This window comes from Simochromis diagramma, unplaced genomic scaffold, assembly GCF_900408965.1.
Source record: "Simochromis diagramma unplaced genomic scaffold, fSimDia1.1 OVJJ01000430.1, whole genome shotgun sequence".
NCBI lineage: Eukaryota > Metazoa > Chordata > Actinopteri > Cichliformes > Cichlidae > Simochromis > Simochromis diagramma.
In genome coordinates, this window is record NW_024387258.1 from 535,001 (window position 1) to 547,675 (window position 12,675).

The 12,675-nt window shown below is 40.4% G+C and overlaps 1 protein-coding gene across 3 annotated transcripts in view; it reads left to right on the plus strand.

The window, feature by feature from the left end:
- The window catches only part of LOC120715250 (cell migration inducing hyaluronidase 1), a 146,703-nt gene that overhangs the window by 128,039 nt on the left and 5,989 nt on the right, over positions 1-12,675 (plus strand). For all 3 annotated transcript variants that reach the window (XM_040002109.1, XM_040002110.1, XM_040002108.1), the window contains exons 20-25: positions 709-864; positions 2,574-2,754; positions 3,136-3,351; positions 5,060-5,271; positions 9,495-9,680; positions 10,144-10,348. In XM_040002109.1, coding sequence (XP_039858043.1) covers positions 709-864; positions 2,574-2,754; positions 3,136-3,351; positions 5,060-5,271; positions 9,495-9,680; positions 10,144-10,348 — 1,156 coding nt within the window. The remainder of the gene's footprint in view (positions 1-708; positions 865-2,573; positions 2,755-3,135; positions 3,352-5,059; positions 5,272-9,494; positions 9,681-10,143; positions 10,349-12,675) is intronic.

The window sequence follows — 12,675 nt, forward strand, 5'->3', positions numbered from 1 at the left end:
AACTGGTTTTGGAGTGGATAAAGCAGGCTAACATTAAGGCCTTCCCAAATCCCCAACATCAGCCATGTTGGAAATTTGTGGACTATACTTAGAATCCAGCTCTATGATCATTCGACCCTTGAAAAGGAACAATTCAAACCAGAAATCCTAAAATGACCCTGACATGCTTACTCATAATGAGTGTATGTAAACTTCTGACCACAACTACAGGCAGATGGTAGATAGGCAGGTGCCCTTGAGAGACGCTGCTTGCAAATGATTTCTTCTGTTTCTGGTGAACATATTGCTACTTGTTACCTTGGTTGTCGGTTAGCTTGTGTATAGCAGCTAAGCTAAAATGTTTGGTAAAGCACACACTGTTACATTTTAATTTGTTATAAATAACAACTATTCTTTTTATCTTTTGTGAACCAACTCATATATTCTTACTGTGCTGCACTAAAACAACACACCCAGTCTTTGAGGAACACAAGGATTGCTTAATAACCGATGCATAAACTCTGCAATTATAACAGCAGAGTGTAACCAAGATGTTAGTGTGTAGCTTTTGACACGCATTTAAATCATAGTGATGTACTTTTCCATTGTTTTTTAGCTTTGGCATGTTGTATTGTATATTTTCAGGGCCTCGGATGTTTAAGCTTTACATAATCAACAACAGAAAACAGATTTTAACTACATGACTTTACTCACACTGTCTGTGTGCAGTGGAGGCACATTTCCAGATGATGACGGCTCTCGTCAGCAGGTGAAGAATTCACTTTTTGTGGGTGAAAGTGACAATCGTGGTATGCCTTTGCCAGACAAGAGGATTTGGGGCCCTGGGGGTCCTGACCTTACTGACAGGACCCTGCCACGTGGCATGTAAGTGGCGATTACAGCTAATTTTATTTTTGTTTTTAAGCTCACAAACTTTCTTCTCAATAGTGGTGTTTCAGAAGTTTTATTTTTAGTTTTTTTTACTCTTAGCAACTGATAAAAAAAACCTCTGTTTGAAAAGCAAAATGTACATTTAATAATTGCTTTAAAAACACAGATATTGTGTTTTTTTTATGCTTATAATATTCTGTTCACATCAGTTTTATTTATTCAGAACAAGGTCACAACTGTACTTTTACAATGTTTTTCAAATTGTATTATGACACCATTTATGAAGCACTTGGTGACAGTGGGGAGGAAGAACTCCCTTTTAACAAGAAGAGAGTACAGAAGCAGGTCCAGGCAGCCTTCTGCTATGACTGGGTGGAGGGGAAGGGAAAAGACGAGACAAAAGAAGGAGTAAAGACAAATGAGGAAAAACACAAACTATGGGAGAGAGAAACTTGAGTCTGTCGGTCTTCTGAACCCAAAAGGAGCTATTTCCTCGTTAGCAAGTCCTGATAGCCTCCCGTGTTTACTTTGAGGACTTCAGCCTTCAGCCACAGAGCATAATGCTGTATTAAAATCATAATAACATATGAGGTCTTCAAGATGGAACCGTGTCATTTAAGACTTTATTTCTGAAAAGTATTTTAATTCCATGTTTCTATTTAACAGGGAACCAATCACAAGAAACTAATGCGGGAGAAAGTGGTGTCTCTTTGTAATTCTAGTCAGTACCATTGCAGCAGCATTTGAATGCTTTCCAGGTAGCTTTTAACTGCATGATAATTATAGGGATCATAAAAATTTGCAGTAGTCCAGACTCAAAGTAACAAATGCATGGAGTAATGACTCTGGAACTACTCGGTTCATAAGAACCTGTTTTGCAAAAACAAAGTATGTGTGGCCATTGCAGTTAACACCTTATTTGACTGCACTTTTTTAGTCTGTGTCAAATAACAGTTTAATCGAGGCTGGCATGTGTGAGAGCCAGATTTGTATGCTCAGAAATCAGTCCCGTGCTCTGGCCATCTGGGCAGTGTACAAAAAGAACGTCTCACCAGTGGTATTATTAGAGATCCCTTTATTGTGTGAGGAAAAATGAATATAATTGAAACCACTTCTGCCTTAATCTGCAGTTCAGACTAACATTCTCTGACACTATTGTGCTCTCATGTTCTGCATTGCTGACCACTTCTTGAGAGCTGCTGTAAAGAAAAGCTTTTTAGTGACACCCACAGTGTGATGTGTCATTTGTGGACATTTTTTGTCATCAAAATGTGTACTTGATGCATCCTTTTTAAATGCAATTTAATAACAGAACGTCCTCAAAAAAATCTACACAACAGGAATTAGTATAACAAAAGAGTACATTCTGATTAAAGTTCTCCCACAGAGCCAGTTAATAACATGTTTCACCAAAGACTTGCTGACATGCTGGTTACTCTTTATTTTTGTGTAGTACTTTCTCTTGTAGTTAGCTAACACACAACATCTTTGATGATGTTGACTACATGTGTCATACAGCCATGCATTTTGCTGCACATGAAAATAAAACTTGCCTTTATAGCTCCTTGAAGACTTGTCTCAAAGAAACACATTGTGCTGTAATTGCGCGTCTCTTTTCAGTTCAGTGACTTTCTGAAGCTTCTGTTCCCGTGTATGTAGAGCCAAACATCAATGACGACGTTTGTGCATCTGTGTTTGAGCAGTGATTTTCCAATCCGAGGCATGCAGATCTACGATGGGCCGATCAATGTACAGGACTGTACATTTAGGAAATACACGGCACTAGACGGAAGGCACACCAGCGCCTTTGGCTTCAGGCTCAACAACTCGTGGCAGAGCTGCCCCAACAATAATGTCACCAACATCACCTTTGACCATGTACCTGTGAGTCCACTTCTGTGTGAAATACACAAAACCAGAGACGCTGGTTTAACACGTTTTTACAAACCTGAATCTTTGCTTCATTTGGAAGAAAAACCGACAACTGTAGCTTTACACAAAAGCATTTTAAAATACTCTTGTTATTTGAAAACTGTATTCCAGTTCCATTGTCCTGTATGTTCCACTTTTGTAGATTATCAGATCGACTGAATAATTCTGGATATTTCTCAGCTAAATGTCAAATATATTCAAATATAGAGCCATGTTTTAAATGTTGGAAATAAAGAAACACTGAACACATTTGGAATATTGAATGTGAATGATGCGTAGCACCACAGAAAGCCACAGTAAATGGCTCTAGACTAATGCATCCCTCTCTTATAGATTACATCTCGGGTATTTTTTGGGGAGCCGGGTCCCTGGTTCAGTAAAATGCAGATGGACGGGGACAAGACGACCATCTTCCATGATATTGATGGATCGGTCAGTGAGTATCCCGGAGCTTTCCTGGTTAAAGAAGACAACTGGCTGCTTCGTCACCCTGACTGCATTGATGTGCCTGACTGGAAGGGTGCTATCTGCAGTGGGCACTATGCACAGGTGGGTCAGCAGGTGTCACACTCGATTCCTCATTCATTCATCTTCATATATCAGTCTTCACAAACACAAATGTCATTTCTGCTTGATTGTGTGCATTTTCATTTGTATCAGCCCGTGAAACTTGTTTGTTGGGGTATCTGAAAACTCTTGAAAAAAAAGAGTCAGAAGGGATAAGAATAAAGTGCTGTTTCAAGTCCTTCTTAACACCAGTTATTTTCTGATGTTCTGAATATGTTTTGGGAAATGTCTGCTTCTTTGTGCAATAAAGCCAACAAATACACAATGGATTTTGCATTCCCTCACAATGAGCCTCAATCACAAACAGTCTTTGTGTGCAAAGCTGTATTTGTTTATACTCCACAACACAAATAGTCAGGTGTTGACTTCTCATAATTATAATTAATTATAATTAAATGCTAGCTGAAAAAGAGTGAAGGGCATAAGTTGACCTCATTTGTCATTCAGCCTCCTCAGCTTCTCCGCAGCCACGATTCGTATGCACAGGCAGAACATCTGGGATCCTGGAGCATGTTGGAGGCCAAAAAGTGTTCCAAACAGGGCCCACTAGCATGCATATACTTCCTGGTTCACACCAATGCCCCAAATGTAAAGGAGTTCAATAACCTTCTGGCTAGAAAAAGGACAGTCCAATGTAAAATGTTTTCTTTAGCCTAGGTGGGAGGTCATGTTAGGCAGGCCACCTAGGTTAAAGGAAACATAGTACTTAAACTGACAAACCTCCCAAACTGCACATGGGTTGGACATAAAGCCAGCAACCTCATTGTGTAAAAAAAGAAGCCAAGCCACAGAAAGTTTTACCCATACATTAAACTGGGCCCAGAAGGGAATGTACACCAGCCACCAGCCCCGACCAACAAGGAGCAGGAGCTTCGACAGCTGGACAGTTGACTGGTGGCAGTCAAACCCAGTGGGACACAAAATCACAAGGACAGACCTTCTTACACTAAAATGCACCATGACCACACTCTAGCACCTTTCTCCCTTTTTAGTGACTAATGACAACCTGTTTTAGAAAGGTTGTCATTAGTCACTAAACCAGAGGCACTTCAGTTCTTAGCCAGGATTCAAATACATGTATTACTTCAGTGGGTGTGTGCCTGATGTCTTGGTGTGGTATCTTTCCTGGGGGGCTCATCATAGCAACAACAACTAGTGACTCATGCCACTGCACACCACCAAGGTCAACTTCATCTCCTTCATATTAATTCGAACCAACCAGCTGCACAAGCGTCAACCTCACGCTTCTGGGTATTTTAAGTAAATGTGATTCAATTAGATGACACCTATATTACAGTAGCACAAGCAAAGTGAACCAATGCATCCATAGTCATGACGTCCCATCTTTCAAAGTGAATTAGAGGCTAGTGTTGAATCTGGATCCATATCTGTGTGCATCATGTACAGGTATTCAGTGTATGAACAAACATAGTGACCTGTACCAATTCACAACAGTCACCTCACAGCACTTTATATTGTAAAGTAGAGACCCTACAATGAGGGTGTCGGGTTTACAATACAGAGCGCCGAACATATATAGAGTGAACAAAGTGGTTGGAAGGAAAAGAGTGGATTGTCACAGAGTGGCTATACTAATTGAATAACTAAAACGTGATACTTCTACTAAATCAGGTACTTCTATCATATTACATATTATTATATGCAATGCATTCTTTTCTTTTTTTTTCAGATCTATATTCAAACACGAAATCCTGCCAACCTCAACATGCAGATAGTGAGGGATGAATACCCTGATCGACCCCTAACACTTGAAGGCGCCCTGGAGAAGCGGAAACATTACCAGCAGTTCCAGCCAGTGGTCACCCTGGCCAAAGGCTACACCATCCACTGGGACCAGGCGGCACCTGCTGAGGTCACCATCTGGCTCATCAACTTCAACAAGTCAGTGAATAAACTTAGACATTTTACTCAAAGCACGTTAACAGCACCAGTGTCTGTACTGTTGGACCATTTTACCACACACACTGTGTGAGGTTGGTCATTAAACACTTTGTATATAAATAGAAAGGTTTGAAATTCTATCCTGGGAGCCAATTAAAAGAAGCTAACATGGTTCTTCAGTGTTTTCAATTTCCTTTGAATACTTACCCTTGTGCTATTGGGTGTCCTGGTCTGATGGAAGTATAATGGTAGGTTATTTTTTCACAGACTTTTCATAAATTTGGTTCCTCATAATAGCAGTAGAGCTCAACATAGCGCCATCCTGACAAAGTTTAAGTGTGTCTAATCCAGTAACTTTAGTCTTAGTTTAGAAGTATAAAAGGACTGGATGTTACAGTCCCCGATGATGCATTGCTTCAAATGGAGAAAGTCTCGAGGGACGGCTACTGTGAGAAAGCAGCCCAGAAGCTTTACCATCGGAACACATCATCAGTTGTGTGCCTCGACTTCACAGGGCATTTCAGCCTCTACAGTGCATAACGTCACATGATGTTTTGGTATCTGCTATGTATGATTATTATTTTCATTTAACTGGTTAGTTCTGAGTTCTTTCTTATTACAGTTTACTTATGATCAGTTCAGTTATTTGCTTTTTATGTTCCCCTTGTGTCTTTGTCCTCTGTGCCCCTCTGTGTTTGATCCTCATGTCTGAGTTTTCCAACATTTAGTTCCCATGTTCCCCTCCTCGTGATTATTCCAGGACCCCCCTGTCTGTCATGTTTGCATTTGGGTCCTCACATAAAAAGAATCCACACAATCTGCCTCCGCATATCGTGGCACAAGTCAAGCACTGTTGTTTTAACTAAACATTAAATAAAGATAAATTGATCAAATCTTTGGCTGAAGCTGGAGGAAATAGTTGAGAGAACTATGTAAGACTGCAGATCTGCGTCTGTTTCCATGCTTAAGAATTTTTATGTAGCTTATCCGTCCAGCTACACTTTCTGAAGCAGCATGGACGTCCTCTCTAATAAGACCAGGATTTCATGGTTTTCTGGACACCACTGTGAGAGACAGCAAGGACTGCATGTGCCATCAGTTCTTCTGCACATTGTACAGCTCAGCCGTTCCACACAGATTTCAGGTTTATATGGTTGAATAGTTTGTAATAATGCAGCTCTCCTCTAGATAAACCCTGAGCTCCACCTGACTCCTAATCCTCAGAACCCTCTGCACAGGTGCTTAGTGATTTCTATCATAAGAGATATTTCTTATATTAAAAGTATATTGATTCTCATTCTTATTTATTTTCCCTCGCTGTTTTTAGAGTGTGAAACTTGAGCTCACACTGGATTTTTGAGCCACTGAATCTCAGCAGAATGCTGGTTTTTACTGAAGTGAACTAGCTGCCTCGTTGTGTATAAATCACAGTGCATTGTTAGATCATCCTGCAATTGTGACATGACAATAAATTTCCTCACTTAGTAAATCTGTCCCATAGCATATAAATTAGATCCATCTTATTTTCTTGTATTTTACTGTTGTTGATCAAAAGTAATTAAGTTCCTCCTCCCTGTTTAGGATTTCTATGACTGCCGTAAAATTCCCTCAGTCCGTCACTTATCCCAGCTGACCTCAAGTAAGAATGAATCTTAAAAACAAGGACATTGCTGTTGAAGACTGAATATACAGAACATTAACATTAATGTAGATCATAATCTTGAGCTCACATGGTGTTCTTCAGCTCTTATTACAACAAGTTCAGCTGTGAGTTTAACAAACTGTTGTTAAATCTATCAGGACGTTTTGGATGAACGTGCAGTTACAGTGAACATTTCCATCATCTGCTTTGTTTATTATGTCGATTGTTTTCATAATTGGTTGGATGGTCCATCACGATGACTTATTAGACGGAGTGTTTTTTCCTCCCAGTGGACCCAGGATGGTCCAGTGTATCCTATGATAAGGAAGCAATAAAGGAAGCACTGAAGCCCCCTTTCCTTTCCTGTTTCTAGTTTAAAGGGGGTTTATTGTCATTTCCTGTTCCAGTTCTTCAAATCTTCAAACAAATTTGGAGAATTGGAAGAGCTTTGATTATGGCCACCACACAGATAATTCCAGGTCTCTCAGTTAGGAAACTTCCTAAGCAAAATGGACTGTTGGAATGTAGGTAGGTGTCAGGCTACTGTGGTGAGTCGACCCTTGACCTTAGCTCTTTGAAAGAGCACAGAAAGATGAAACAGTTAAAGTAATTGGGAACATGATGGGAGTTTATTGAACACATGGATTCTGCTTTGAAACGAGAGTCTATATTTAGAGGATTTCTGTTATTAATTTGAATGAAATGGAGCCCATCAGCCCCTTCACCTCTCAACATTCTTTCCAACGATTCGCTGCAAAAATAGGAAAAGTTTCTTTTTGAGGTTTGGCCTCTCTTCAGCTGGCTTTCATGGTGCGGCCCTGAGCTATTTAAATTGCATGAAGTCTGTTTGTTATTTCAAGCTTGTCAGTTAATCCCTGATGGCCTGAATCAAAACATGACAGAACTAGTACGAATCATTTTCACTGATTGTGCAAAGAACAATGGCTCCATCTACAGCTCATTGTGGTGTTTAGCAAGTGAGCGAACCACATCTTGTTCCTGTTTTGACTCAAAACCTCTGTTTTGAGAGTAAACTGATGAGTTTAATTATGTTTTTGTCTGGCTTTCATATAATGACACAGTTTTCGTTTGTCTGTTTTAAAAAATATTGACAAAAAATCTTGTAGAAGATTCATTTTGAAGAAGCTTTTGAGTTAAAGAGATCTGATTTCTTAACTTTGAGTCAGTTTATATGGCAGGTTTTATTTCACGTAATATTTGACCTTATTTAGTGTTTTTTTCTTCATGTATTTAGTCTTTAAGTAGAGCTGGCACCTTTCAGCAGACCACTAAGAGGAACTGATGATTGATAAACAGCATGCGTGGCTTTGTGAAGTCAGATCCTGAATAGTTAAGCTGAGCAGCTGACAGAAGAGTCATTAAGGTAATCAGAACGTTTTGCAATGTAAATGCAAATAACATGCATTCTGTATGCTGCACACAAATGACTGAGAATCAGCCCCATGCCACAGTGTATAAATTAAACACTTTGATTTTTGAATACTAATGCATATCTGTGATAGACTGGTGAGTCTTTAAATGGTGCGCCCTGCATCTTACCCTCTAACAATCCCAAAAGGTTGAGTCTGCTCATCTGGACGTTTTCAGTGGGAGAAACGTTTCGTCACTCATCCAGGTGACGTCTTCAGTCTCAGCTGACTGCAGGTTTCCCCACCGTGACAGTTTGTAACGGTACATTTGGTCTTTGATCAGTGATCAGTGGGCTTTGATTAGTTGTTGTTAATTAATGGTCACGACGATTTGCACATTAATGATCAAGGAACTGACCTCACAGCCCAGTGGTGCTAGTTTCAGTCATTATGCAACTGGCAACTTTTTATTCTCACTCCCTACATTTTAGCAGGAATACATCTACGTTCTACTCCTTACATTTTCAAAGCAGGCTTGTTACTTTGCACTTAGTTCATTTGAAGCCACTTGTTCACATCACTGCTTTTCTTTTCAGTGTTAAACCAATTTTAAAGTAAGAGGAAGGTCAGAGAAATGTCAGGACTGCTCAGTGACATCTGATAAACAGTCAATATAAGGACTGCATTTAAATCATTTTAGAGTTTTTAAATCAGATATTGCATCAGTATAAGATGTGAATGGTTTTTCATATAATGAAATATGTTTGACAGCAAGTTGAACTTTGCATTATTTGAAGGTTGCATGAATATACTTGGCAGTTCATGCAGTCTAAACAGCATTCTGTTTATGGTAATGCATTTTGTTGGACAGGTTGGTAAGCTGTGGTGGTTACAGTTTTAGGTTACATCAAGGTACCAGTCAATTAGAATTTAAGCTGATATTAAAGGTAATACTCATTAGTCGCTCGCTGAATTCCACCTTTGAACCTGCCTCGTAGTGTCTGCAGGCTAGAAATCAGCCACAGTAGCTCGTTTAACATCAGCTTATATGATGTTGACTTTAAGTCTGTACATGTGTTGTTGTGTAAATCATAAGGTTCAGTTTCATTTACACAAAAATACCTGATAGTGATGTCCCCATGTTTTTGCTTTTGAAATTAAATCAGATCATATTGGATTTGGATTGGATTGGTGTTTCCCTTGTGTTTCAGGAATGACTGGATCAATGTGGGCCTCTGCTATCCACAAGGTACCACCTTCACAATCCTGTCAGACATCCACAATCGGCTGACCAAACAAACCCGCAAGACTGGCGTCTTCATGAGGACGACTCAGAAGGAGAAGATCAACCACTCGCACTTGGCCAGAGGATATTTCTACTGGGAAGAAGACACTGGGTCCGACCCATGCACAGACCACTACATTACACTCATTACCAGAAGTAGGACAACTAGGAAAAATATACAGGGATTTGTCTTAGACACACAGAAAAGATCACTCTTACAGTAAAATAAGAGCTACATCAGCCCAAAGTGAAATGTGGCATTCCTACAATAAAAGATGCAAAGGTGTGACCTTTGTGACTAAGCACACATAAAGGTGGGCATACCCTGGATATATACTGATATACTGTTAAGAGGATGGATGGATGGATGGCACTGTAAGATTTCACAAAAAAGTGTACCTGTAGGTATTACTGATCACCTGACTGCTCAGGGTTAGATGACATGAGTGTACTGTGAAACCTCTGTGCATTGCAATGTCAGATGTCAGGAATACCTTTAACAGTGTGATTTTGTTTTTGGTTGCTAAGTGTCAGGGAAAGCATATGATGCCTGTCATTCATTGTGTGTCTTGCAGCCTCCTCTTCCTGAAGGTGAAAGCCCACAATCACAGAGAGACGTTTGCCTTCTGCTCTGTGAAGGGTTGTGAGAGGGTGAAGATCACAGCAATCGTACCAAAAGGCAGTCCACCCAGCAACTGCTTGGCTAAGGCGTACCCCAAACATGCTGAGCTGCCCATTGTCGATGTTCCAATGCCCAGAAAAATTCCCACTGCCAGGCTGGTGAGCAATGAAATTAAAATGATTCCAACTCCCCACTATTTTCCTGTGGAATTGGCATTATTCATGTCATTAGAAGTATAGAAAGAATATATGTCCTGGCTAGATGGAAGATTAAAAGAAATGCTTATTTTCTTCTCTTGGTGTTAAAATCCACTCTGAAACACACCGTAAAGAGGGAGGGAGAGATTCAGTAGAGGTGCAATATACAGTAACAAGGTATAGTACTGTGACAATCATACCACTTGATCCGTGGTATAATTCTCAAACACACACCTTAAAGCAGATGACTCGTAAGCTGGAGAGAAAATGACATATCACAAATTTAGAAGATCAGTATTTAGCCTGGAGAAATAGTTTCCTGCTTTATAAGAAAGCCCTTCGTAAATCTAGAACATCTTACTATTCATCACTGATTGAAGAAAAGGTTTCGCTCTTCCTCCAAGCCATCAACGTGTCTTTTAGACCCCATTCCTACAAAACTGCTCAAAGAAGTCCTGCCATTAATTAATTCTTCGATCTTAAATATGATCAACCTATCTCTAATAATCGGCTATGTACCACAGGCCTTCAAGCTGGCTGTAGTTAAACCTTTACTCAAAAAGCATCTCTAGACCCAGCAGTCTTAGCTAATTATAGGCCAATCTCCAACCTTCCTTTCATATCAAACATCCTTGAAAGAGTAGTTGTCAAACAGCTAACAGATCATCTGCAGAGGAATGGTTTATTTGAAGAGTTTCAGTCAGGTTTCAGAGCTCATCACAGCACAGAAACAGCTTTAGTGAAGGTTACAAATGATCTTCTTATGGCCTCTGACAGTGGACTCATCTCTGTGCTTGTCCTGCTAGACCTCAGTGCAGCGTTCGATACTGTCGACCATAATATCCTATTAGAGCGATTAGAACATGCTGTAGGTGTTACAGGTACTGTGCTGCAGTGGTTTGTATCATATCTATCTAATAGACTCCAGTTTGTGCATGTAAATGGAGAGTCCTCTTCACACACTGAGGTTAATTATGGAGTTCCACAGGGTTCAGTGCTAGGACGACATAAAAAGTAATATAAAACTGAGGTTATTGTACTCGGTCTTAAAAATCTCATTAATATGGTATCAGTAATCAGGCCCATCTTATCTTAATGACCTTGTAGTACCATATCACCCTATTAGAGCACTTTGCTCTCGCTCTGCAGGCCTACTTGTTGTTCCTAGAGTATTTAAAAGTAGAATGGGAGGCAGAGCCTTCAGTTTTCAGGCCCCTCTTCTGTGGAACCAGCTTCCAGTTTGGATTCAGGAGACAGACACTATCTCTACTTTCAAGATTAGGCTTCAAACTTTCCTTTTTGCTAAAGCATATAGTTAGGGCTGGACCAGGTGACCCTGAATCCTCCCTTAGTTATGCTGCAATAGACGTAGGCTGCCGGGGGATTCCCATGATGCACTGGGTGTTTCCTTCTTCAGTCACCTTTCTCACTCACTATGTGTGAATAGACCTCTCTGCATTGAATCATACGTACAGCATGTCTTTATCCTGTCTTCCTTCTCTCACCCCAACCAATCACAGCAGATGGCCCCGCCCCTCCCTGAGCCTGGTTCTGCTGGAGGTTTCTTCCTGTTAAAAGGGAGTTTTTCCTTCCCACTGTCGCCAAAGTGCTGCTCATAGGGGATCATATGATTGTTGGGTTTATATCTGTATGCATTATTGTAGGGTCTACCTCACAATATAAATCACCTTGAGGTGACTGTTGTGATTTGGCACTGTATAAATAAAATTGAATTGAATTTTATTGACCACCTGCCTAATATTGTCTTGGTCCCCCTTTTGCTTCCAATGTAACAGATCCTGTAAGTCCTGTGAGTTGCGAGGTTGAGCCTTGATGGCTCAGACTCTAGCACATCCCACAGATGCCTGATTTGATTGAGATTTGGGGAATATGGAGGTCAAACCCTCAAATGCATTGGTGTGCTCCTCAAACCATTGCTCTGTGGCTGGGTGAATTATCCTGCCTAAAGACACCACAGCCATCAGGGAGCACCATTTCCATGAAAGGGTGTACATGGTCTGCAACAAGACTTAGACAGGTGGAACGTGTCAAAGTAACATCCAGATTGATGAATTACCCGAAGTTTCGCAGCAGAACATTGTCTAAAGCGTCACACTGCCTATGCTAGCTCGTCTTTTTCCCATGGTGCATCCAGTCAGGTGTTCCCTAGGAAATGACGCACAGTATCAAATTTATGTAGACAATATCAAATATTGTCTACATAAATTCCAACCCTGGCCATCCACGTGATGTAAAAGATAATGTGACTCTACCTTCTTCCATCGCTC